Genomic DNA, 27,133 nt, shown 5'->3' on the forward strand with positions numbered 1-27,133 from the left:
GGAAAGAATCAAACATCGCCGGCCGGGCTTTCTTTTTAAATAATTTAACTTCCAAATTATCTAAGATATCTGTATCGAAACTACCATTTTGGGGCCATTTTAAAACACCGTCCTTTCTGGTGTATCGGATCCATACTTCATTATATGTGATGGGGCCCACGCCATGTTTTACATAAAGTTCATAAGTTGGAGTTCCAATTGGAGGAACCGGACACGAATCCTCTAATTGGGAATCCCTTTTACAACCCAAACAAAACAAACTTCCAAATACACTAGAACCAGGCATCTTCGCTCACTAGTCTAGTTTCAAACTTCAAAGGAGTATCGAATACGATAATCTCGTGAATACACGAGTCCTCTGGCTTTGGCACTTGCAAGTTCCAAATCAAAGCGATCCCGAAGGATACCAAATTCCCGAAGGATACCAAACAAACTGGGAGACGCTCCACTTATACTTAACTGAGGTATCGATGATCGATGGCGTCACCAGAAGACTCTCTCAATTGTTTCGCTCTACCAAATCGTCAAGGGTCCAAAACAGGGTGATTAAACAGGGCAGCAGTCCTTCGTAGCCGTCGGGACGCGGAGAACCTCGCAGAAAAGACTTTCGGACCACGTCGACATGCAGGGGTCGATGAAGTGGCGGCCTTCCTCCGGAATTTCCACACGAAGCTCCTCACGAACCTCTGGCTTGGACCGGTACCGCTGAAATCGCCCAACGTTGGGCGCCAACTGAAGTACTGGGTTTTTAAAAACCCAGCGGTGCAGGGGAACACACCCTAAGACTTCGAGTTCTTCCTGTTTCAGACCCACAGAAACACAGAGTCTTCTAGGTGAAGTCAAAGATCGTATTTATTGGCTGCAGACCAATTACAGGTATCCGAGAAGTACAACACAATGTATGTTCTCAGGAGACTGCTTAAAATTACAGAAACGGCCTTCTCCTTATATACAAAATATCATGCTTCAGGCACACATTCCTCGTTTTACGATATGGTCATTCATATGTATTCATTACAAACGAAAAGGCAGAGTCATGATAACCATCCCACATTCCAGTTCAGCCAGCCCACAATTATTTACCCAGCGAGGCTCAGATCCCTCATCAGATATCAGCAGACCCCAATAAACATGTTGGTAAAACAAGCCATAAAGCAGGAAGAGTCAGGTGTGAAAGAGATTAGCCGGAGGCTTGTGTGGGATGAAAAGGCTTTATGGTGTGTCAAACCCTGATGCTAATCACAGGTGGCCGTAGGACGGGGAACTCGTGAGACCGGACTGGCCTGGGGCGGTGGAGCCAAATTGCATAGGTCACAGAGATGTCAAATAGAAGGCACATGTGTTCTGAAGGCCTGTGCGCAGCCTATGTGAGGGCAACCATAAGATGGCTACCGCTCCAAAATGGAACCCACGAAGTCGATGTGTAATATCGTATACAAAGTGAATCCATCGATGAAACGTTATGCAGAACACTTGTACATACTGTATTGGCCATTCGCGGTTCGCTGATACCGGAATAGGCAGGGTAGGGCCATGCCTCCTACACTGTCCCAAATTTTAAAGTACCACAAAGCACATAGAAAAGCTTCCCCTAGACACAATATGTAAAATGTGGTGCAAAATTAGTATTCACAGACAGGTTGGTTACAATGTTACAGGTTATTCGAAAGGATTGCATACAAGCAAGTTTCTTTTTATGTGAAACCTTGCTCCATCAGTATTAAACATGAGAGATTAGTTGGTATCCCCGAACCTTCAAGACATTTTCATATGCCAGTTCTTCCTGCCCATAGACTAAACTGGAGATTTGCAGTGGGATCCCAGCACCATCAGTTCATAATTTGCGGTATCCTCTCTGGCATAGCCACAATCTTCTGACAAGGAAGAAAGCCTTGATGCCTCTGTGGTTGGCAGAGTGGGACTTTTGATTACAGACTCACATTTTGTCGCACTGTGATGCCTTCTGCCATTTTGGCTTGGACAGCCACACACCACAGGGCGTCAGAACACCATCACGCTGCGTGCTATCATTTTGGATCAGGCAATCTTCAGCGCTGGATGGCCATGCTGCACGCAGCCTTAAAACGTCTTCAATCTGCATGCTGACATTTTGGAACAGGCAGTTTCCAATTGCTGTAAAGACAATAAGTGGTGTTGTGATTTGTTTTGTGGAACGAACAGGATGCAAAGAACTTATTTTAATATATAAACCCACAAGATGAATGCAGAAATGTGTATCTAATACTTCATCCATCAGAAGCGTGGTTAGAATGCCTTGAACATTCCACAGCCTCTTATAAATACCCACAACAACATTATGATTTCCTTATGACACTTTGATTCTAAGTCTAAGAATCACTTAACCTTAGGAAGTGAACCCTTCCAGAACCATCCAGAATTACACATCAGTACAACAACACTTCCTTTCTTTCAAGAAAAAAAATCAATTTAATAAAATAATTAATGAATAAATAGTAAACTTAGTCCAGAACATTATAACAGAGGATACCCCACACAGTACAGGGGCCATCATTTTATTTATAAAATCTGTTAATTAAGATTTTGAAAGATGTACATCACATCATGAAATAGAATATGTGCAGTAACATTTAAATCATGGCTATGTACTCAGACTGGCGTACAATGAACTGTAAGAATGGGTGCATCTCTTGGTTCCCTATCGCAGTGAAGGCCCCCACGACAGTGGCACCAACCATAGAGCCGTTTTGCGTCCTGAGGCCCTACCACATAAGGAGCGACCCCAAGGCAAGAGTTTTACTGTTGCACCCATACAAGCAAATTTGTATAACAATAACAGGGACCAAACTGTTGGCCAGCTATCGCCCCAGCAGAACAACAACAATGACAACAGCAGCAGTGTCCGGCCATTGTCCAAGTATTGCTCACCCAATGTCCCGTAGGTCGTCCCATACCCCAGCCCCTTACCTCCCACTCAGGTCACTGTACAGACTGTGTTGCGTTTGCACTTATGCCTCGCCATTCTGACTAGGCCTACGCTGTCGTATGCCATGACACTCTGCTGGACAATCCTGCTCCCCACCTCCTGGGGCGGCGCCCTCATCATGTACCTGGCAGTCCTCTGCGGCATCCTCCCCTAGCCGCATCATGATCTGTAATAGTGCCTCCCACTGGGCCGCAATGGGCGTCCCCCTGAGGCCTAGCGTTTCCTCCCTCCGGAGGGCCGCGCCCTCCGCACTAGCCCAGACCAGAAAGGAACCGCGCCATGCCATCATGTGTGGTGGGGCAGCCGCCTTCCAACGCTTGGTAAGAAGCCTTTTCGCCACCACAAACCCCAGGTCTATGAACCTAGAGGTAACCTTTGTGGAGGGTGTTCTATGGAAAACGTGCAATAGGTAGGCTGGCCACTCAAATGGGATATCACGACCTGTGCACTTGCAGAGCGCCTCCTGCACTGCCTTCCAGTATGTGCTCAGTACAGGACAGCTCCACAGCATATGGATCAGGCCAACATCCAGTTCCGCACAGCGGGGGCAGCATGCATCCGCACGGTGAAAATATCTATTAATAGAGGTGGGCGTGAGATATGCTCTGTGTAAGATGAAGAATTGTATCTGGCGGAAGCGCATGTTCCTGGGAACTCTCTTCGGGCCCTGCAGTACCCTATCCCACTCCTTGTCAGACACGGGCCGAGTCAGATCTGCCTCCCACTTACCACGCAGCGGTGCCAAGGTAAGCGCCGTATGCGTGCGTAAGGACGCCGCGAACCATTTAACCAGGTGCCTCCCCCGCCCCATAACATGAAGATATTGTACCATTAGATGTTGTTCTGGCTCCTCCCTTAAGTCCCCCCAGCAGCCCGCGAGCGTCGCCACCAACACCCGGTGACGGAGAAAGTGGCCTGGAGCTAACCCCGTCTCCTCCGCCAGTGCGGCAAACGAAAGAGGAGTCCCATCTCGGTTGAGGCCCCCTATGGTGTGTATGTCTGCTGCGCTCCAGTCTTCTAGTTCCGAAGCACTAAGCACCCCCTGCCCACTAGGGGAGCCCTCGAGCGGTATATCCGGGGCATAGGGGGTCTGGGTCCGGGTAAGATGGAGACACCGGCGATAGCATTTGTAGGCCACTGCTAGTAGAAGAGGCTCAGGCCTTGATACCCTCGCAGTCGGATGAAAGAGCCCAAGGATGTCAGCCAGTGAAAGGGGGGGCGCCGCAGTCGCGGTATCCTCACGACCTCTATCTGCCAGCCAACGGGCTATCCACTGAAGCTGCGCAGCCAGATAGTAATGTTCGAAACACGGCATTGCAAGTCCTCCCTGGTCAGTGGGAAGGTACAGCTTGGGCAACGCGAGCCTGTGACGCGTGGCACCCCACAGGAAGTCCCGGAGGGATCGCGCCAATCCTGCGAAGAAGGACGCCGGGACATAAACGGGCAGATTGGCGAAATAGTACAGGAGACGGGGTAAAATCACCATTTTAACTAATGGTATTCGGCCAGTAACCGAGAGAGGAAGCGTACCCCAGAACCTCATCTGAGCTCGGACTGCGGATACTGCTCTGCCCAAGTTGCCCTCCACAAGATCCGCTGGCTGACGGTATATTTGGATACCCAGATAGCGAAAGGTGTCCGGTCGCTATTGCACCTGCACTCCCCCAAGATGATAACTCGGATCTTGGGTGTCGGCCCTGAACGCATAGAGGCAGGACTTAGCAGCGTTCACCCGGAGACCTGAGAGGGCCTCGAATTCCAGCAGAATACGCTCCAGGTCAACAGGAATGTGAGACACATCCCTGACAAAGACCAACAGGTCGTCCGCATAGAGTGACACTTGATGTGTCGCATCACCTAGGGGAATGCCGTCAGTTAGCTCCCTGCGGAGTGTGGCCGCCAGCGGCTCCATCGCGAGCGCAAACAGGAGGGGTGAGAGCGGGCACCCCTGCCTGGTGCCGCGACCAATAGGGATGGCATCAGATATGTACGGCCCGGTTCTCACTCTCACCGTGGGGTCCTTGTACAGAAGGGCTGTCAGCTGAAGGAAGCCGAGGCCCAGCCCGAAGTGCGACAATGCCGCCACCAAATATCCCCATTCCAGGCAGTCAAAGGCCTTTTCAAGGTCTAAAACTAGGCAGCCCGCCCTGGGCCATTGTTGGACACTGTCTGACGCCACTCGAAAAAAACGCCGCAAGTTAAGAGAGGTATTGCGTTTAGGTACAAAGCCATTTTGGTCGACATGCACCAGCGCCGGCACCACTGGCGCCAGGCGCTCTGCCAGCACCTTCACCAGAATTTTATAATCCGCATTAAGCAGAGCGAGGGGGCGGTAAGACCCCAGCTGGGTGGGATCCCGCCCAGGTTTGAGCAGAGATACCAGATAGGCCTCTCGCATTGAACCGGGCAAGGTACGCTCCTCAAGGGCGGCCATATAAAGAGTGTGCAATTTGGGTATCAGTGTTTCCCGATAGGTTTTATAATATTCCGCCGGGAGCCCATCGGTGCCCGGCGCCTTCCCAGTGGCCAAAGAGGCAACCGCATCCCTGATCTCGTCCGCAGTAAGGGGACTCTTGAGTGACTCTTGGTGCTCATCTGTGACCGAGGGCAGACAAGCAACCTCCAAGAACTGATCCAAGTCATGTGCCTGCCTACATCCCGTCGAATGATACAGGGACGCGTAATGCGCCGTCATTACCTGGTGGATCTCCCACTGCGTGTACACCAACGACCCGTCAGGCCCGCGTATAGCGCCTATCGGAGCGTGAACAGTCTCCTGCCTGAGCAGCCAGGCCAGTAGCCTCCCTGCCCTATCTGACGTGGCATGAACACGAGCCGAGTGGGCCGCATAATTGTGACAGCGCAGGCGCTCCAGCAGTTCGGCATGGCGCGCCCGAAGTCTCAGCAGCTGGGCCAAGTCACGACCGCTGCCCTCCCCGAGCCGTTCACACGAGAGTAGGCGAGATTCCAAGGCAGCAAGCGACAATGTGAGTTGCTTGCGGATATTCCACGTCGCGCCTAAGCAATGCCCCCTGATGCTGGACTTATGGGCATCCCACTCTATCAGTTCGCTGCTCGTGGTACCCTCGTTCAGATCAAAGAATTGCTCTATCGTGGTGCCCAAGGAGGCTCGGAATTCTATATCCTCCAGAGCTGCCGACTGGAGGCGCCACGTAGGGATTGGGGGACGGCCATGGTTCCATCGGAGGCACAACCTAAGAGGATTGTGATCGGAGTGCGTCCGACCTATATATTCTGCCTGATCTATCAGGGGAAGTAAAGGATAGGAGCCCACCACCCTGTCAAGACGCACATGGAGGTCATGTACCGCCGAGTAGTACGAGTAGACGCGGTCGTCGAGGTGTATATTGCGCCACACATCGACCAAAGCCCAGCGCGACATCCAGTCATTCAGAACCTGTGCGTTCGAGCCCACTTGTGTATTACGGAGGGGCGTAAAGGACCGGTCAACATGCATGTCGAGGACCGAGTTGAAATCCCCACCCAGTAGCCAAGGGAGACCCGCATACAGTGGACAGACGGGCAAGGAATGATGGCTGTTCAACGTTCGGGACGTACAATGAGCCTAGCAATATGTGTTGCCCATTAAGTCGCCCGCGCACTAAAGTGTATCTCCGGCCGGGTCGACCAGCACCTCCATACATGCGAACGGGGTGCCCGCCCTCACCCAGACCAACGTGCCCCTGGCGCGCGCTGAATATGTGGTTTCGAATAGCTGACCTCTCCATCGGGTACGCAACCGGGCTATTTCTGCCTGTGTCATGTGAGTCTCCTGAAGGAGGGCTATGGCCGCCTTGTGTCTCTGCAGATAAGCGAAAATGGAATCTCTACGAGCTGGCGTGTGCATGCCCCGAATATTCCATGTGATTATGTTAGTGGTGGCCATTTGGAACAATTATAGTCTGCATAGGTGGCGGGGCCGGGGTCCGTTCGGCCAACATGGGGAACAGGAGCTCTATATGTCAAGCTGGTGCGCTGCATTAGTAAACAGAACAAAGAAACATATACGCGGTGCCAAGCACGCAAACTGAACAGAAAAACCAATATAACTGTCAGGGCGAACCCCTGTCCGGGCATTCGTCCAAACTGTAAGCTAATGCTTATGGAGTAAAACTAAGCCAGGTAGTGGCTAACGGGTGCTTATTACGGCTTTAGCTGCCATGAGCTGCTCCCCTACCACGGTGCCCCCGCGCGCGTTGTGGGTGTCTCCTGTGGCATGGGCTTGGACAGGTGACCTAACTACAGCTATCTACGCCTCCTGCCGCAGATTCCGCCTGGCATGCCGCACCCCCCCCCTGGGGGCAGGGGCTCCCGTCCCCCCGCACTCAAACAACTGCCAGCTAGACGCAGCACCGCCATCACACAACCCTTTACCACTTTATACATCAGAGCCTTTAAGCAGTCGGCCGCCAAGACTCATTGTCTATCGCTTGGGGACGTGCATGTCAATGTGTGTTGTCCCCACACCGCTCCCAGCTCACATGATCTGTTCGGAAGTCTGGGGGGTCACCAGCGGCATTAGTTGGTCCTCGGAGAGCATGGTGGATGGAGAGGACGATCTGCTGGTCTCAGGATCGCTATGCCTGTGAGTGTCCGCATCTCCCTGACTACTTGTAGATCCAAGGGTTGCCACCGCTGCCAGCGCTCCCTGGCGCTCCAGGCGTATCAGCTCCGGGCTAGGCGCCACTCCCGGGCCCAGTCCCGCATCTCTTTTTGACCCTCTCCGTCGCCTCCGCCGGGGCCTCGTCCCCCTATGATTGTCAGGTTCTGGATCCGGCTGTCTCTGTCCACCACTCCGCCCCGTCTCCTCTAGCCAGTCCCAGACCTCCGATGGGGCATCGAAGAAGCGGGTCCCTTCCTTTGTGACCACTCTGAGGCGTGACGGAAATAGCAGAGAGTATGGGATCTCCAGGTCACGCAGCCGGCGCTTCACCGCCAGATAGTTGCTCCGTCGCTTCTGCACCACCGCCGTGTAGTCCGGGAAGAACATCACCTGCCCACTTCCCACTGCGATTGCGCCCAGCTTCCTGGTCTCGCGGAGCACCACATCTCTGTCCCGGTAATTGAGGAGTTTGAACAAGAAGGGACGGGGCCGAGCCCCCGGCTTGGGCTGCTGAGCTGGGACCCTGTGGGCCCCCTCCACCACAGAGTAGAGAGGGGGAGAGTACCCGCAGACTGAGCAGATCTCAAAGCCATCCCTCGACGTATTGCTCTGGCTGTCGTCCCTCCTCGCCCTCCGGCAGTCCCACCACCATGATGTTACTGCGCCAGGAGCGCCCTTCGGCATCCTCGGCTCGATCTTCCAAGGTGTGGACGCGATCTATTAAGTCCTGCAGGGTTACAGTGTGGTTGTTCACCACTGGTTGGGCATCCTTGAGGGCCTGGCGCTGTAGGGCCACCATGTCCGCTAACTTGCGGTAGTCCGCATGAAGGAGGGTGAAGTCCACCGTAACCGTGTCGATTCGGGATTCTAGGGAGGCCTTCGTCTGCTCCAGCGTAGAGCCGATTCGCTCCACTGCAACAAGCACTGTGTCCAATTTCGCCACCAGCCCCGCTGCCTGGGGCACCACGCCTGCACCGCGACTCTCCGCCATGGGGCCCGAGCCCGCCACCAGTGTCCGGCCCTCCTTTGGCGCGTTTCGTAGCCGGCCCATGACCAATTGCTGAAGCCGTAGGCATCTACTGGTACCTTCAGCACCAGGCAGGCGGCCCGGGCCTAGACCCCCAGTCCACCACAACAGTAGAGAGCCGACACCGTAGGCCTCCGGCACTGCTGCGTGAGTGGGGGACAGAGAGGGAAAGCCAGAGCCCTCCCCACAGAGTCCGCCGCCACAGACCAGGAGTCGCCAGACCCCCGCTACTCACTGATGCCACGGGACCACAGCGGCTGCCATTCGTCATTCTCCCGATGTGTCTGAACCCCTTTTTCGGGCACCTCTCCTCCGCCTGAGCATCGGTGTCCCTTGGATATTAGGGCTGGTGAATGTCCGCCGCCTCTCCTCTTGGCGGTTGCTCCTGTGTAATCGCCCGCTGTCGGGCACCACTTCAGCGCTACAGGCGCGGTACCGGTGGCGACACACCCCAAACGGCTCCTCGGCACCAGCTATGCCAGGGCCCCGCGTGTAGCGCACGCCATCTCCAGCGCCTACAGGTCCATCCGTGCCTCTCCTAGTCCCTCGGTGTCTTACTGCATCCACGGTTCCAGGCACCACCACCACATGCCAACACATTCGATGTGTGATAGGAGTCCAGGTGCTCCCCTCGCGCCAATGCCAGGTGGTCTCCCCCTCCTCCGCTCACCTCGCTGACCGGCACCAGGTCGTCCGCCGGTCGCCCACCAGGCTCCGAGGCTCCAAGCCTCCGCACAGGCACAACAGGTCACTGCGCAATCCGCCCCAGCGAGGGCCACCCCAGTGTCCGGCGCCAGGCTCATCGCTCCACTGCTGCATGTAGGGAGGCCCGCCTTAACCACCCGACCACCTCACTGCATCTGACCGGTCTGCTGAGCCCCTCCGGGGGACCGCCGTCTAGCGCTCCGCCAGGCCACTCACCGGGTCACCTCAGGCACTTGGACAGAGCCGTTGCAGCACCCCAGGGAGTCCGCAGGGCCCTGCCCCCGGCACAGCCACACCGCAAGGCTGCTCGCCCCGCGGTGCCACCAGCAGGCCGCAATCACCTCCGCCGCTGTCAGCACTACGTCTCTGGTGTCTCTTTATGTCAGGGCAGCCCCGGCCGCTCACCACGCGACCGGTCCTGCTCCCACTGTCGCTGCAGGCCCAGGGCACCACCTTCAGAGGTTCCGACGGCTCCACGCCTCCTCCATCACCGGTGCTCCAGCCTGTGCGGCCTGGATCACTCGTGGCGAGCCGCGAGCTAAATTTGTTGATGCGGCCGGCCGCAGCACACGCCCACCGCACCGCGTCTTCCGGCTCCAGCTCTCATGCGGCAGAACCGGAGCGTATCACAGCCGCGCCAACCAGCTCTTGTTCTATGGCGGCGAGGGGGACACGGGGCTCACCATCGTCAGCGCCCAGAGTCCGGAAGAAGTCTAGCCAGGAGAAAGTGCCAGGATAACGGCACCGGGCTGCGGGAGCTTCACTCTCTTGCGGCCATCATGTAAGCGCGCCCAGCCACGTCCAGTACAGGGGCCATCATGACATGAAGTAGATATACTATCCCCCACAGGCCTACCCAGGAACATCGACACCCTTCATACCTGAACTGGCTCCCATCAGGTCCAGCCCATGGAAGGTGCTCTGCTAGCCCCAGATCTTATCAAATTTACAGGGGCGACCCTTACTCCGGTATGTGACGTTTTCAGCCGCCATCCCATTGACGTTTTCAGCCGCCATCCCATTTTATTCAGCAAGAGAGCGGTTCTCTGATGAGCCCCAGTGTCTAGCTATATCTTTTTTGGCCACTAAGACTTAAGGAACAAAACAGGAGCTTGAATCTGGGCCATAATTTCCTTCTTAAACAAAAATGTCATAAACAAAATGGATCACAACAATTCAATACAAATTATAATTGTCAAATCTGGCAGTAACCACCATTTTCCTTTTAGATCGAACATCCCCTTTAAAATGTTCTTTTTGCGAATTGTCCACCACCCTTTGTGGTTGTTAATCTGTGTGTATGTTTATTTGAGACTGAAAGGAATCATGAATACTATTGATTTCAATTATATCTGAAACATTCCTACCAAGTTCTTTCTCCTATCTGCTGTTTACTTGCACTTCAAAACTGCGCTCAAAATCATGAAACGTATTCTCGTTTTTATCTGTGTCTTTGTTATCGAATCACATTTTTTGCCCTGATCTAAGTAACATAAGAACACTTTTGTTCCACCACCCTTTTTCTTTCAGTAATGCAGCACTCTGACACTTTAAACAAGGATAGGTCTGGCTATAAAGGAATGTTGTATGACAATGTTAAGTTTTACAAGAAGTTAGCATGAAAATGGGTATGTATTATGCTGATAGCTGTAGAATAATATTGGTATGGGCTAAAAGGTCATGTGATAGTTGCACTGTCAAACCAGACCTAAAATTCAATGTAGGTTATAGACTACCTTCCTCCCTTTTAAGCTGCTGCCAGAGAAAACCCACACCATTAGTTATCTAACACACTAATAGTATAACAATGTTGTATGTGCTGCTGAAAGTTGATGCTCAGGCAGATGGATAAATCCACAAAATGATCCCAGCTGTGTGGAGGGCAAGCACTTTTTCTGTGCAGAACGTCTGCCCTATGAAAACATGTACTCCTCACTCCCAACGTGTGGGCGGAGCCGAAGCCCCTCTCCTGGTGATGCTCACATAATGTGTGGCGACAGCTGCACTGTCAAGCTAGACAATAAAAATGATGTGTGGCCATCTTTGTTGGTTAAGACATGATGTGGGCGAGGATGCAAAGATCCTTCTGGTGTAGTCAATGAGACATAAAGAACAATAACAAAGGTAAGTGACTTTTAGTCAAATTTAGGCATTTATTTTTTTCACAAACTTTGCTGCTTGTAACACTGCTGTTCAAGCAGTGCAGTGCATCTTGCTGTGAACACTTAAGCATTTTCAAATTGACTGACCTCTAGTCATAAGACAAACACATTAGATTTTGCCGTGCGATGAGTTGCTAACTGCATCAGAGGATGCACGCCCCACACATTGGCTACATTATTTGCATTGTTCATAACTTAATGCTATGTTACAATAGTATCACATATAACTTGTGTGCTTACATACTGAATCCCATTGTTTTGTAGGGTCCATCGGAGAAACAGTCTGGAAAAGCCAAAACCTGTAAAAGGTGTGTCATTTTATACATATTTTTTCAGATTTTTGTTAAAAACATTTTATATTAGTGTGTTGAAATGCATTAATGTTTAAATGACATTCTGAAATTATGTGCTTTTGATAATAAGTTATGATACTGTTGAAAATGAAGACTGCCTAGCAATCTTGAATCAAGAGACCCACTGGGATTTTCGAAGTTATTTTTTCTTCCTTTTCCATTAAATTATTCTTTTTAGTAATAAATAGTAATGCAGTAGGAAAGGGAGCCACATATATATGACTCCTTCCATTTGTGGAATGTGATTCCTGTGGAATTGGATTCAGTATCCCAAACACTGGGATTCAGACGTGGAATCTTATTCTAGGTCCACAGTGCCTCACATTGTGTGATCCTGCTGATCTGTAGAAGGGGAATAAGAATCTGGGGTCTTTTGGTTCAACGTGTCAACATCCCCACTGTTTAGGGTTTATTTATTTCAGTTTTTTCTATAGCACGAGCTACATCGTGTTGAGATCAGGGTCTATTACATTGGTGTAAAGGATGAGTTTATTGTATAACGGCAATTTTATATTATACTTATCAAGAAACTGAGACAAATTGTATTGTTCATTTTGCCAATCGATCAGATACTACTTGTTTCCTAAAACTGGCTAAATCGTAGCACAGCCAAAATATTATATTGGCAAATGTTCAAGTTCAAAACTGAATCTTAGGTTCTCATATAGATAACTGAATTTTAGTGAGGGAGAAATTAAATTTTGTGCTGTACAGACTATTTGGTAAGCAGGTATGTTCATGGAGTGAATGAAGATACAAAATATTTTAACTTTGTCATACCTCCCTTGACTTAATGGACCTTCTGCAGGTATTGGGGATTGTTATTCCAAGATCTTGGGTGTTGCAAAAGAAAATGGTTGATTCAAACTTTTTTGTTTTTTGAAATTTAGGCTTTCAATTACTAGTTTATTGGTTTTGAGCGTTTCCGTTTTCTCCTAGGTTATGTAGTTTTCACACAAAGTAACTTGAGGGTTGTGATGTACATTATTATATATTATGTACTCCATAACGACTACACAGCGTTTCACCACAGGACGCCAGTTCAGAGATTTCAGAAATGGCGAAATGTACTCTGTTTGCTTTGTTTGTGATTTACTGCTTTGCATAGTTCAGGGAAATTTTTAGTGGCAGTGATCTTAGGAAGGTTGAGGAGTACCTCTTTACTGTGGTCCACTCTAGAGGTAATTAAAGATTGGACTATCGTTTCTAGATGACTCTGTTCTGGGATCACATATTTAAGATTGTTACTTGTGTTTAATTGCCACTGAGCGATTTTGTTAACATATGTTGGATAGAGTGCCTAGTCGAATATAACACCCAAGAACCTGCTTTTATTTGTTGTCATTAGTCTGGTCCTGAAGGGTTTGAGTTTGATGTCCAGTCCTGGGCATGCATCATTTTGATATTCACTGATATGAGAAGGAATTCGCTTTTGTTTTCAAAACTGAACTTTAGGAAGTGTTTAAATAGCCCAGTCTGAGTTATTTTATGTTTTTCTTTGGGTTAGCAGCATCTTCTTCATCACTAAGTTTGAAGTATACATGAATACTATCAGCCTACTGATGTATGTTAAGTGTTAAGGTCAACTTCTTTGATTTTATTTTCTTTGAGTCATTTAACATTTCCTTTAAATAGTGCAGGGACTAGTTTAGAGTCTCATGGTACAACATGAGGCAATGATGATGGATCTGAGAAATATCCTTTCTGACGGTTACTTCTAACCACTGATGTCATCACCTTAAAATGCTCCCCAGGGGCCAGACTGGATACATAAACCTAGTACACAGCAGTGCTCCTGGACTCTGCTAGGTGGCGTCGCACAGCCTGGGCTATACATGCCACCTCTGCATGCTGACGTCAGTTTGTTTCTTTTTGTGCCTTCTGATACAGGTCCTGAGCTACGCTTTCAGTTTTCCGATGAATCCTAAAACGATTTCAACCAGTGTGCTAGGGATGATATTCTCATCCAACACAACCGGTTTCCAGCCATGACACAAATGTAGAAAACAAATAACATCCACAGCCCTCCATGAGGTGTGTTTGTTAGGGCTCAGGTGACAACTCTAAGTCAGGTGATAAGTGCGCTCTCATACACCCAAAGGCCATCTGAGACCGGGAGGCAAATATAAGAAGTTGCATCATCGGGTCCATTCCCACAAAGGTTTACCTTTGATCTTGAAGTCCTCCGGTAGGTCAAAGTCCAAGTTCAAGCCCAAAAAACATATACAGGGCTTGACCCCATCCACCACTGATGCTGAAGAGAAAGCCCAAAGGTGTCACAATGTCAGATTAATCACTTCAAGGTCTCGGCAACAGAATCGATTTCTCAGTTGGTCCCTATGTGCCTCGAGTTTCCTAGGCTGTCACAATCCCTGCAGCGTATCGAGGCCTTCAAGGAGGCCATGCTGCAAATTACTGGTGTAACTCGTACTTCAGTCCCAAATGCACACCATTCCATTCTGCATTGATGCTGGTACCACCGGAGATGGAGGAGTATCTGGTACAGAAGCCAAATTCAGACCCTGGCCAATGTCGCACTATGAAATCACAAACGGCAATCAGCCATTCTGCACCGTGACTCTTACCGGGTGCATCCGCCACATCCAACTATCAGAAGAGGCTCCATTGTCTTTTTGGTTCTGACTCTAATCCTGTGCCAGAGCAGAGGGTATACCGGAATATTGATGATGATGAAGGGCATTGCCTCCCCCCCCCCCCCCCTCCCCCTTCCCCCACTACTCTGATGATGCCTTGTACATAGATTTACAGCTTGACTCTCCACTTGTGCCACCAGCCAAGGAAAGTGCCTCATTTGCTGTAGTGGTTCGAGAGCAGCTGAGGCACTATAATTGCAGCTACCTCAGTTAAGACCAAAACAAATTCTATAACAGAGGTTTTACAGCCTAGACCAGCTGCTTTTGAACACTTGCTCTCTACTAACAGTGCTCTCACTAATACATTGATGGCCCCCTCGTCAAAACCCTGTTCTTGTCTTTCTTTGAATAGACAGGTGGCCAGACGCTGCAGACTGGCACCTAGTGACCCAGATTTTGTCACCACGCTTATTGTACAGGCCTCACTGAGTAAGGTGACAACTAGCTCATTTACAACCACTCCTCTGGATAGAGAATCCAAGTGGATTGAAGCTTTTGGCAAACACGTGTTTTCTTCCTATAGTCTGGCATTACAATCTGTAAATGCTGTTTGTTTACTGGGCCATTACACACATGCCCTGTAGGATATGGCCCGCAAGATCGTGCCGACAGTCCCAGAACATCTCAGATGATTCATGATGGCCAGGATGCTGCAAATACGTTATTCGCTCAGGTCATGATACTACGTATTGCCTAAGAAGGGCATTGGGCACCAGTGGTGTACTTTGTTGACATGTGTGGATTCTCGGGTGATATACAGACTTCCCTCATTGAAATGCCTTTTGATAGGTGTTGCCTTTTTGGTGAGAAGGTAGATTCTGCATTGGAGTGCTTTTAGGATTGCAGAGCTTTTGGCCCCTACCAAACCTTTTCCATTTCAATTCCATAAGATTCAAGACTATTACAAAGGACTAGCACATAGACAGAGAGAGCCTTCCCAAACTGCACTCCAGGTGCCCCAGTCCTTTTAAGAACATGGTGGTTAGTCTGGAAGGCAACATGTGAAACAGGAGGGTCAATCAATCAATCAGGGATTTGTAAGCACGCTACTCACCCGTGAGGGTCTCAAGGTGTGAGGGGGGTCCGCAGATTTGTTAAGCTGAAGAGCCAGGTCTTGAGAGTCTTCCTGAAGGTGTTCAGGGAGCGGGCACGTCTGATGTCTGCCGGTAGCTTGTTCCAGGTTTTGGCTGCAATGTGAGAGAAGGAACTTCCGCCTGCTCTGGCTCTGTGGATGCGCAGGGTTTCGGCCAGTGCGAGGTTGGAAGATATGAGGTTTCTTTTGGGTACGTGGAAGTTGATTCTGTCGTTGAGGTATTTGGGTCCGTTGTTGTGTAGGCATTTGTAGGCGTGATTGAGGATTATGAAAGCGACTCTTTTGTCCACGGGGAGCCAGTGGAGACTTTGTAGGTGTTGACTGATGTGTTCATGCCAGTGTTGCCGATGACGAGTCTGGCGGCGGTGTTCTGTATTGTCTGGAGTTTGTGGAGTAGGGACTTGTTGATGCCGGCGTAGAGTGCGTTTCCATAGTCCAGTCTGCTGGTGATGAGTGCGTGTGTGACTGTCTTCCTTGACTCAGGGGGGATCCACTTGAAAGTCTTGCGGAGGATGCGGAGAGTGTTGAAGTAGCTGGAGGTGACGGCGTTGACCTGTCGGTACATGGTGAGTGATAAGTCGAGTACGATGCCGAGGTTCTTGGCGTGGTCTCAGGGGGTAGGTGGGCTTCCGAGGGTGGTCAGCGACCAGGTGCTTTCCCATGCAGAAGCGGTGGTACAGAGGACGAGGACTTCTGCCTTCTCGGCATTGAGCTTCAGGCAGCTGTTGGTCATCCATACTGCGACGTCTTGCATTCCTTTCTGAAAGTTGAGTTTGGCAGTGGTGGGGTCTTTGGTGAAGGAGAGGATGATCTGGGTGTCGTCGGCGTAGGTTAAAATGTTGAGGCCGTGTTGTCGTACGATGGCTGCGAGGGGGTCCATGTAGATGTTGAAGAGGGTGGCACTCAGGGATGAACCCTGTGGGATTCCGCAGGTGATTTTCGTGGGGTCAGAGATGAAGGGTGGGATTCTGATCCTTTGGCTTCTTCCAGTGAGGAATGATTGGATCCAGTCCAGGGCTGTTCCTTGTATGCCTTTGTCGTGTAGTTTTGCGACTAGTGTGCGGTGGGAGACGTGTCATTAGTATTCCAACTCCTTTTCGCTTGCTGCAATGGCCAGCAGGTGGCAGGCAGGATTTGACGTTTCCACCAAGGTTGGTGTTTCATCACGCCTGACAGATTGGTGTTATAGATCATTCAAAATTGTTTCGCTATACCTTTTCTTTCTGCCCCACTCATGATTCCTCCCACAGAAGAGTACATTTCATATGAGCACATGTCCATTCTATTACAGGAGGTACGGTTGTTGCTCCCCAAAGATGCTTCGTTCTGAAGACTCCATTGCTTGGACCCCAAAAGAGCACTGATCGTTTATATCAATTATACCAAAGAACACCGGGTGGACTAACAGCTCTAAGTGGGGCCCTCTGGAGTGAAAAAAGGCAAAGCCATGCAGAAAAGGACCATCTCAAGCTAGTTTGTATTCTGCATCAAAATCTGCTAAACAATGCCCGTTAAGCAGCCTCTGGAAGGACTGCAAGCTCATTCCACCTGACCATAGGATGCTTCCACTGCGTCGGCACACAGAGTTCCTGTTTTGGATATTTATCAGACCGCTACATGGGCGTCACTCCATACGTTTATAAAGCACTGCTGTCTGGACTGCCAGGTTCGTCGATTGGGGCATTTTACCTGCTCAGTGCTTCAAGACTTTTTGTTTGAGCAAATTCACAGACCCACCTCCTAATGGGTAACCATTCTTTTCTGACCTTGGAGTTAACATGGCTGAGTGTAACATCCCTGAAGAGCTTTGGTTTACCCACTTTAAACATATCTATGGGGAGCAACCTGATCAGGCTAATATAGGCCCTATCTGCCCAAAAGCTGCATATAGTATAACTTTTTCTGCACAAGAGGTGGCTGTGGCTATTGCTCAAATGACCTGTAATAAAGCACCGGGCCCAGATGGGGTCCCTTCGGACCTTTTCAGGTTAGATATTAATCTATGATCAAAATTACTGGCAAATGTTTTTAACATAGCATGTCAAAAAGGGTTGCCTAAATCCTGGTCAACATCCATTATTGTCCCTGTTTTTAAAAAAGGCAATAGAGGGGATCCAAGGTGCTACAGGCCAATATCGCCGATCGATTCCACAGTCAAAGTGATGGGGAGAGTGGTCCTCAGCAGACTGACTGGATGAATTGATGAGTGGAATGTCCTGTCAGATCTCTAATATGGCTTCAGGAAAGGCAGAGGCACCATGGACCAGTGTCTTAACCTCTACCTTTTAATAGGGAAATACACAATGGCCAAGAAAGGGACTTTACATCTTGCTTTTATGGACATTTCCTCGGCGTTTGACCGGGTGAATCGGTCCAAGCACTGGGACCAATTATTAGAAATGGGGATGGACAAGTATATTGTATATTTTCTGGCGGACTTGAACAGGGACCTCTCGGCAGCAGTAAGGTTCGATCAAAAGGGGGGGGTTGGACCTTGCTCGCGTGGAAGATGGCCGCTTGAGTGCAAAGCTCCGCACGACCATCTCACTATCCGACATTTATTCTACACCTGAAGAGCGCTATCGGCTCCACTGGGGCTGATAGCGACGCCGGAGGTGTCCTAGTTAGTAACGCGCTGACTCCGATTACTGTACCGGCCCGGACAATGGAGCGAGGGGTCTTGGCCGATATGGGCTGGTGTAGGCCTGGATCCCCAGGCTCCCGTAATTGGCTGTGGCGGCTTGGTGCTCTGCGACGGGGCGAAGCCCTTCCCCGAGTGCTGGCGGGAGAGGCTGGACTGACTTTGGCGGAACGTGAGCCCAGATCGATGCCCCCCTCGTGCGCGGGGAGTCGCTATTAAGCACCCACAGTAAGAGAACGCCTGAGGGGACTAGACGGCGAGAGTGCGGCGAGTTACAGAGATGCTGCGGCTGGGATACACGGAGGGAGGCAGCAGCCGTTCTCAGCACTGCAGCTGCACGTGTGGACACTGAATTACTGCGTTCTCCGGCGATACTGCCCAAGTGTGATATGGGATGCTCCCCCTGGAGTTCGCTTGCCCACTGATTGAGGTACTGCTGCTGCTTGGTGGATGAGGTGCAACCCGCCATTTTGTCTGTTCGAGTGCCGGCTCACCCAAGTTATATGAAGCCAGTGGTAGAGGGAGCTTGACAGGCTGTTGGGTCGTGAAGTTCTGTCTCCTCTAAAAGAGAGTCACTTGATGAGAGGCCCCCGCCTGGACGACGTCAATCGAGGTGGGTGCTACCAAGGAAAGTTGGCGACCTTGGCTGTTTGATGGATGAGGCAGTCGTGCTAGGGCGGCCATCGTGAACATTTGGAAGACGGCCCCTTGCGGTCCAGTGTATGGTTGAAGGGACTACTGCCCGGTCCGCTATGATATAGTGAAGTGCCTGTTACTAGGTGGCACCTGATTACTACTGCTGGACGCTACATGGGGGGGTCTGCATAACACCTCGAGCACCAGAGCTTGGTCGATGTCACCGGTGGTGTGAGTAATCACGTGGAACCCCCATGCAGCGCGATATTAGCCTCAGCCTGAAACCTGTGCATCCCTGTCCGCTCTCTGGATCCAACGAAGCTCGCGCTGTGATAGAACCTATTCCCTGCGGACCTGCGGTTGCTACATTGGGGACAGCCATATAGCTGAGCCTGTAACTTATACTTTGCCCCAACGGTCACTTACTGGGGTGGCAGACGTGTTTACGGAGAGGAACTCCCATCTACCTCCGAGACGGGTAAAATTGACAGAACACAACCGAAACACACGTTTGACCAAAGAAAGTCTAAGGGATGCAATGCCGCTGCAGATGACGGTGAAAGTACGCAAGACCCACCTCAAGAAGACACGGACGCTGGCATTCGCACGATGCTTGCTGCGATTGAAAAGGGTCTGCAGTGCAGCCTTTCTTCCCTTGGCTTTAAGATGGACTCTCTTTCTTACCGCATGGACAAAATGTCTGAGAGATTGGACAAACATGCACAGCGGTTAGACATGATGGAACATCGGGTCACGGAAGTTGAAGAAGCACAAACTACGCTAGACCCAGACCACAAACAACTGGGGAAAGTGATGCAGGTCCTACAGGACGACAAGGCAGAGGACTTGGAAGCTAGATCACGGCGCAGCAATCTCAGAATCACGGGTCTTCCGGAATCGACCCCGACTGGCAACATGGAACAATTAGTGGAAAAATTGCTTGTAACGCTCCTCGGCGGGGAGACTTTCTCATCTATGTTTGTAGTTGTAAGGGCGCATCGTTCCTTGGGCCCTCACCCGGCGCCTGGCGCTCCCCCAAGACCGATTATAGCAAAGCTGCTTAACTATCGAGACAGGGACTCAGCGCTAAAAGCTGCCAGAGACAAGCAACCACTGCAATATGAGGGTGCTACTAAATCTTTGTTTCCGGAATTCACATTGAGTGCAAGAAGCTCGCCGACAGTTCGCCCCATTGAAGAAGCAGCTTAGGGAGAACAACATTGACTATGCCATGCTGTACCCTGCTCGACGCCGGATTAATCGCCATGGCCAGTCACGAATCTTCACGGACCCGAAAGTCTTTCAGAAGGCCATGAAGGAATGGTCTAAAGACAAAAGACGCAGTCCGGAGAGAGACAATTGGGAAGGAGCAGAGGGTGGCAGATTGGACGAACAGGACTGATTCTTGGTCTACTCTTCATACAGATAAGAATGTCATTTTTGGGGGTATGGATGGAGGTCAGATTAGTAATCTCAGGGGTACTTGTGAACTGAAGTGATTGGTTATTTCTAATGTTTCTGATGACAATGCAAGGGGTCTCAACTGTTTACTCTCTGTAGGGGGTAATTTCTGCTGCTGGGGTTGAGTCAAGTTGAGGAACTTGGATACTGAATGCAAGTCGGCAGGATAGGGATTGGAGATCATATACTTTCTTCAGATGTTCCATATTATGCAGATGGTGTGCGGAGCAGAGGCCAGTTTGGTCTTTTCAGTTTATGTACCTCTGCCCACGAGTGTAACGCACATTGGGGGTATTGTGTCCTGAGGGGGGAGGATGGGACCTCTATATTTCTTGTTGTACTATTTACAATTGCTGTGTTTTTCCAGGATAGCTCTGCTTTCTAGGTTTCCGTCGAGGCACTGTTGCGGCCAGCCTGGCGTGGGTGGGTGGGGGGAGGGACGGGATGGGGCTACGTTTGGTTTGATAATGACTGTGGACACTACTCCCTATTTATAGCAATTGCGCATGCGGTAGGTTTCCATGGCTGACACGAATAGGCTGGCAACACACAACCATGGTACAGTTGGTAGTTCTTCCCACAGGTCTGCCCAACAGGGCAAACTTCGGGCGCCCACATGGAACGTGAGAGGCTAATGACCACAGGAAACTCCATAAGGCCCTAGCATACCTAACAAGATATGAAATAGATATTGCATTACTGCAAGAAACACACCTTCCTCTTAACAGCCCCGTGCTTCAACGAAAGGGTGTGAAGGGTCATGTCCACGCAGTGGGCTTCACCACGCATGCTAGAGGTTACTTACGTGGGTTCGCCCAAAAGCTTCCATCACTCTGGAACCTCTGGTCACCGATGCAGATGGAACATATGTGATTTCCAAGTGCTGGGGTAAAGGGATTGACATGATTATCATTAATGTGTATGGGCCCAACTATGATAATCTTGACTTTTATTCCCCTCTGTCTGAAAAGGTGCGAAGCATTGGGGTGGAGCAGCAAATTTGGGGTGGAGACCTAAACTTAGTTTTGAATCCTGACCGAGACCGATCGGGAGGACTGGCTAGACACGTTACAACAGCAGCTAGAACACTTACACATATCATGGTACAAATGGACTTGTATGATGTTTGGAGACAGAGATTCCCAGATAAAGGGGGATACACGCATTATTCAGCATACCATAACTTACTTACATGCATTGACTACTGGTTAGCCACTGGGCAGCTGTATAGCCACACGAGATCATGCAAGGTACTACCCCGTACACTTTCAGACTACTCTCCGGTCTTGCTAGTTTTAGATATCCCCCAGAAAACCATCCCCCCTACACTTGGAGGTTCCCCCCCGTACTCACTACTTGATGCAGTATTTAAAGCGGAACTAGCAGTAGCGATTGAATAGCTTTGATAAAAACGTGGGCTCGGTGGAGAGCTTTCAGGTGGTGTGGGAAGCATTCAAAGTGTATATTCGTGGGGTCACCATATCCAAGCACTCAGGGGCTCTTAGAGCACTGCGCAAGCGGCTTACTGATCTGGAGGCGACATTAGCCAGCCTGGAGGCTAAACTCCAAATGGACGCTTATGAAGAGGTATTGAGTGAATTACAGGCCCGACTGGAGGATTTTCAAGATATTGCGGATACTGAAATGAAACATCTTGGTAAATACGCCACTGCTCGCATATACGGGGAGGGCAAAAAAACGGGTAGGGTGTTGGCCCAGCTATTAAAGAAACGGTGAGGGCATACAGTAATTGCTGAACTCAAGTCAGAGGAGTGAGAGACACTTGCTGACGACACTGATATAGCTGAGAGATTCCGGCAATTCTACTCGAACCTATACGCTACAAGTAGTTTAGGCACGGAAGAGGACATTTTTGACTATTTAACACATATTAAACTGCCCTGGCTGACTAATACACATCGCAAATTCCTGATGCGCCAGTTAGAAAGGGATGACTCTTGCCAACAGGAAGTCAGGCAGTGCCCCGGGTGTGGACGGATTGACTGTGGCATTCTATAAGACGTACCTAGACTTGTTATTACCACACTTAACCACTCTATTCGAAGACATATGAGAGTCTGGTATGATGCCGCCCTCGATGAGGGAGGCGATTATTGTAGCTATTCTAAACCCCCTGAGGAGTGTTCGTCATACAGACCTCTCTCTTTGCTTAATGTTGACACCAACATTTTTGCTAAGATACTGGCAAACAGACTGGTTCCTTTGATCCCAACGCTAGTTGCTCCAGAACAGGCAGGGTTTATACCGGGTCAGAACCTTAGTTATAATTTACGCACGGTGTTTGGTGCACTCCAGCACACTAAACCGGATGTCCCAGCTGTCGCGGTGCTTCTCGACATGGAGAAAGCCTTTGACTGTGTAGAATAGCCCTTCATGAGCCAGGTTCTGTTGAGGATGGGGCTGGTAGAAGTTTTTTTACATCTCCTTGGGGTGTTGTATTGTTCCCCCACGGCCAGAATTAAAGTGGGCGATCTGGTGACGGACCCGATACATATCACTAGGGGTACGTGTCAAGGCTGCCCGCTTTCTCCAGTTCTCTATGCCTTGGTGGCTGAACCCTTAGCCTGTGCCGTCCGCGAATATCATAGCTATAAAGGTATCCGAGTTCCAGGCTACGAACTTATAGTTTTGACGTACGCGGACGATACGCTCCTATATATACGTGATCCCGAACAGCATCTCTCATTCGTACTGCGGGAAATAGTGCTTTTCAGGGGGGGGGAGGTTGGGGTTACGTGTTAACTGGTCGAAGTCCATCATATTTCCTCTGACCCCGTCCACGGTCCAGTAATAACCGGAATATCCACTACGGTGGACGACAGACTCGGTGCGATACCTTGGTATTCAGGTGCATTCGGACTCTGATGTTGTCTTTAGAGAGAATTATGGCATGCTGGTTAGTAAATTGGAGGATGAGGTGGAAGGCTGGATCCGTTTGCCGTTGTCCCTCCTAGGTAGAATCTCTATAATGAAAATGGTGGTACTCCCCTGCTTTCTGTTTCTATTTACGAACATACCAATGGTACTCCCTAATGTCTTTTTTGTAAGAAGCTTACGACAATGATGGTTAAACTATCATGGGCGGGCAAACAACTGAGGATCAAATGGCAAATTCTTGCGTTACCTTACCACATGTGAGGACTAGCGGCACCTGACTTAGACCTTTACTATAGAGCAGCACAAAGTGCGCACGCTTATCTCTGGATGCATGGCCCCCCAGACACTCCCCACTTATGCATTCAGAGGGCTGTGACTTCTCCCCGACTCCTGCTGCTTTTTTCGCCCCCAGATCGTAGGACTGGAATACTGGACTCAATCAATACTACTACCCATGCATGGCACCACCTCTTAAAGCTACAAGCAGGGGCTATCCTGTATTCACCTCAAGCCCCCCTAGAGTGGTGCCACTGGCTGCCTCAGAATAGGGATAGTGGTGTAGTCCGTGCGCTTAATTCTATTGAGATCAGTAATATAGGTAACTTGTGTGAGGGAGGCACAGCTAAAAACTGGGATATCCTGGCACTAGGAGACGCCTCGCCCACGCTTCTCACTAAGTTTCAATTTCATAGAACTAGACATGCTTTACATCAGCTACTGGGGAGTGACCTGCGGAACCACCGGACCTTACCGCCCTTTCATTTGTTATAAAGGCTGATGCACCAACGAGACTGGTATCTAAAATTTAAAAACACACTATGTTCTATAGGGAGAAATATTTTACCAAGGCACGCTTGGCATGGCAAAGGAATCTTAATAGGGAAGCAGACGATGAAATGTGGACGTATTGCTGCTTCAGCACGAAACGTGTTTCCCTTAACGGTAGACACAGGCTGATTCATTTCAAATACCTCAATAGTGTCTACTATATGCCGGAAAGGCTCTGCAGGTGTGGTCTGAGGGAATAATCGGGGTGCGAGCACTGCAGCGAGCCGGTAGCCGAATTTATGCATCTAGCATGGTACTGTCCGAGGATTGCGAAGTTTTAGGAAATTGTTTTCTCTGAAACGGCCATGATGGCAGGCGCTGGAACCGGGGCCGGCCCTTGCTCTACTGGGCTACTCTAAACCTTTGCCTACAGGGCTGCGAAGATTAGTGGACATGGGGCTATTGATGGCCAAGCGCAGAGTGGCGATTTGTTGGTCAAAAGGACCGCTTCCTACGACTATCCAGTGGGCGAATTATATACTGTACAAACGGAGTACTATAGTGACCTCCTCCCTCCCCGCAATAGGCCTAATAATTTTTGGGCGCTGTATAGTGCATATAGAGCTACTAAGGAAGGAGGCAACAATACCGTTGAGGGTGGGGACAAGAAACAAGGGTATCCAGCCTACAAATATTGTAATTTGGAAGCAGGCCCGGATGGGGACAGTGGCTACATGGCGGGTACTGTAAGAGTGTGGTGACATGGGAAATACCGTAAGCCCTAGGGAGAGTTTGAAGTCTGGGTACAATGTATAATCATCTCATGTTTAGAGGGAACGTGAAGAATGTTACAATAAGAAATTGAGTTCTGACTGCCTACTGTGCTGTATTGCATTGAAATGTAAGACTGCAGAAAATTACTGTTATTGTACTGTCAAGAGAGCGGGATGGTGTCCTTTGTATACTGTTTTGTTAAGTTACGAAGGTTTTGAAGAAAAAAAAGGAAAAAAAACGTTTGATCAAAAGGGTAATCTTACACAGCAGATAGATATAACAAGAGTTAGACAAGGCTGTGTCTTGGCGCCCTTGTTATTTACCCTTTACATTAACCATCTTGAACCAGTTTTATCCGAAGCTGCTAAGGACATTCCCCGTGTAAGAACTCGTTTTATTCCTGCATTGCTCTATGCAGATTATGCGGCGCTTTTGACACGCACAGCTGTGGGGCTTCAGCACTTGCTGACCGCCTTCACCAATTTCATGGGCTCATTAGATTTAAATGTAAACCTGTCTAAGTCGCACATCATGACCCTGGGAGGGAAGTCAAAGATAACCAAAACTTTATGTTGTGGCGGGACCGAAGTAACTAGGGTCTCCACATTCCTGTACCCGGGCGTCTTATTCGACGATAGGTGTTCATGGGTCCAGCAAAGGAGGGCAAAGAGAATCGCGATGGCTAGATCAACAGGTGCGGAGGCTGGGCTCCAAGCCCATGTGGGCCATGCTGAATATATATAAGGCCAAGAGCATCGCCATTGTGAAGTATGGCGCAGAAATTTGGAGTTATAATAATTGCACTGAGCTCCAAATTGTCGAAAATAAATTTTTAAGAAGTCTGCTTACAGTTCCCCAATCTACATCCTCGTGCATAATCCATCAAGAGGTGGGGCTCGGCTATGTTACTGACTTGGTCAGAGTGTCTCCCATTCTTAAATGGATTTCAATCTGGTCTAATCCTGACTTGGAGTTGAACAAAGAGACCATACACGATTGTATGTCTCTAGATAGGGCCAATAGTCAAGTCAAAGTAATCTTTATTTCGGTCGTAGACCATAAAAGATAATCAATCCACAAAGACATACATTTATACAAAAAAAAAAAAAGGGGTATTGCAGTTCATAAAAAGTAAGTACAATAAAGATTAGATTAATTGCCAGTTAATTCATTAAAACAGTAGATAAAAGAATAAAAGATTAAAATATTGTAAAAACAATGATACATAAAATCAATGGGTGTTGGGTTAAACCGGGGAATTAGACAATAAAAGGGAACATCTCCTTCGCCACACTGCACACCAGAAACGTGATACCGAAAAGACTATAGATAATGCTGTGTCTGTCTTCAGGCTTCTGTAGGCAACTTTACAATGTGTGGTCCCCAAATTCCTACAGAGTTGAAGAAGCCAACGTTTTCTGATAGGTTTATATGTGGGGCAAAAAAAGAGAACGTGTAGATCAGTTTCACTAGAGGCTCCACAGGTTGGGCAGTCAGGAGAATTATTTGTCGACCACTTTCCTGTGAAGGCTCTCAGGGGCAATGTTCCATACCTGAATTGCATATATAATTTTCTAGAGGCATTAGGCTCCATCAGGTCTAAAACTGGCTCTATTTTGAAGTCTTCTTTAGTATTAAAGAAGTCCATGGTCAATGAGCCTAATTTATTATTGGTTAGCATCATATTTTTGTTATTTAACCAAAATGCATTTGCCAATTCAGCTCTAGAAAGTTTAGGGGCGTTTATTTCAGGATGATGCCATAGAGCAGGAAACCCTAATCTAATAAGCTCCCTTTTAATGTAAAGAAGCCACGGTATATTATCTATACCACGGGGGGTCAATAACGATTTTAAATCGTTTTGGTAATCCACTAACTCTGGTGTTGCCCACAGCCTGCGCCAATACAATAGTGGCCTTAAAGCAATTTCGTCTTGGATGGACCTGACTCCCAGGTCCATTCTGAGTGGTATAAGGGGGGTGCTGGGTGGTAGGGACAATAACGACCTTAGGAACAGATTCTCAGATCTGCCAATGTCTCCAGTTAGACAGTGCCCCCATAGTTCAACCCCATAGAGAGATGCAGCCCGTGCTTGTGCTTTATATATCTCAATGGTGGGTGCTATCGGTTTTGAGATGGAAGCTCTATATATTTTAAGGATCCCACCGCAAGTCTGCGTGAGTTGTAATTTAGCTTTTGCTAGCTGGGGACCCCATTCCATCCTATCCGAAAGTGTGACACCGAGATATTCAAACACTGTAACCCTATCCAGGGTAGCACCGTTAAGAGAAGGGTTAGGACCATTTTTTTTAGGCGGGTTGCATATCATAAATTTTGTTTTTGAGGAATTGACCTCAAGCCCTCTCTGGGAA

General features: G+C 49.3%; 1 protein-coding gene across 2 annotated transcripts in view; it reads left to right on the forward strand.

The window, feature by feature from the left end:
- SENP7 (SUMO specific peptidase 7) overlaps positions 1–27,133 on the forward strand; it is a 991,910-nt gene that overhangs the window by 816,561 nt on the left and 148,216 nt on the right. For both annotated transcript variants that reach the window (XM_085622390.1, XM_085622391.1), the window contains exon 19: positions 11,748–11,791. In XM_085622390.1, the coding sequence (XP_085478516.1) occupies positions 11,748–11,791 (44 nt within the window). The remainder of the gene's footprint in view (positions 1–11,747; positions 11,792–27,133) is intronic.

Source organism: Triturus cristatus, chromosome 8 (genome assembly GCF_964204655.1).
Source record: "Triturus cristatus chromosome 8, aTriCri1.1, whole genome shotgun sequence".
In the NCBI taxonomy this organism is placed as follows: Eukaryota; Metazoa; Chordata; class Amphibia; order Caudata; family Salamandridae; genus Triturus; species Triturus cristatus.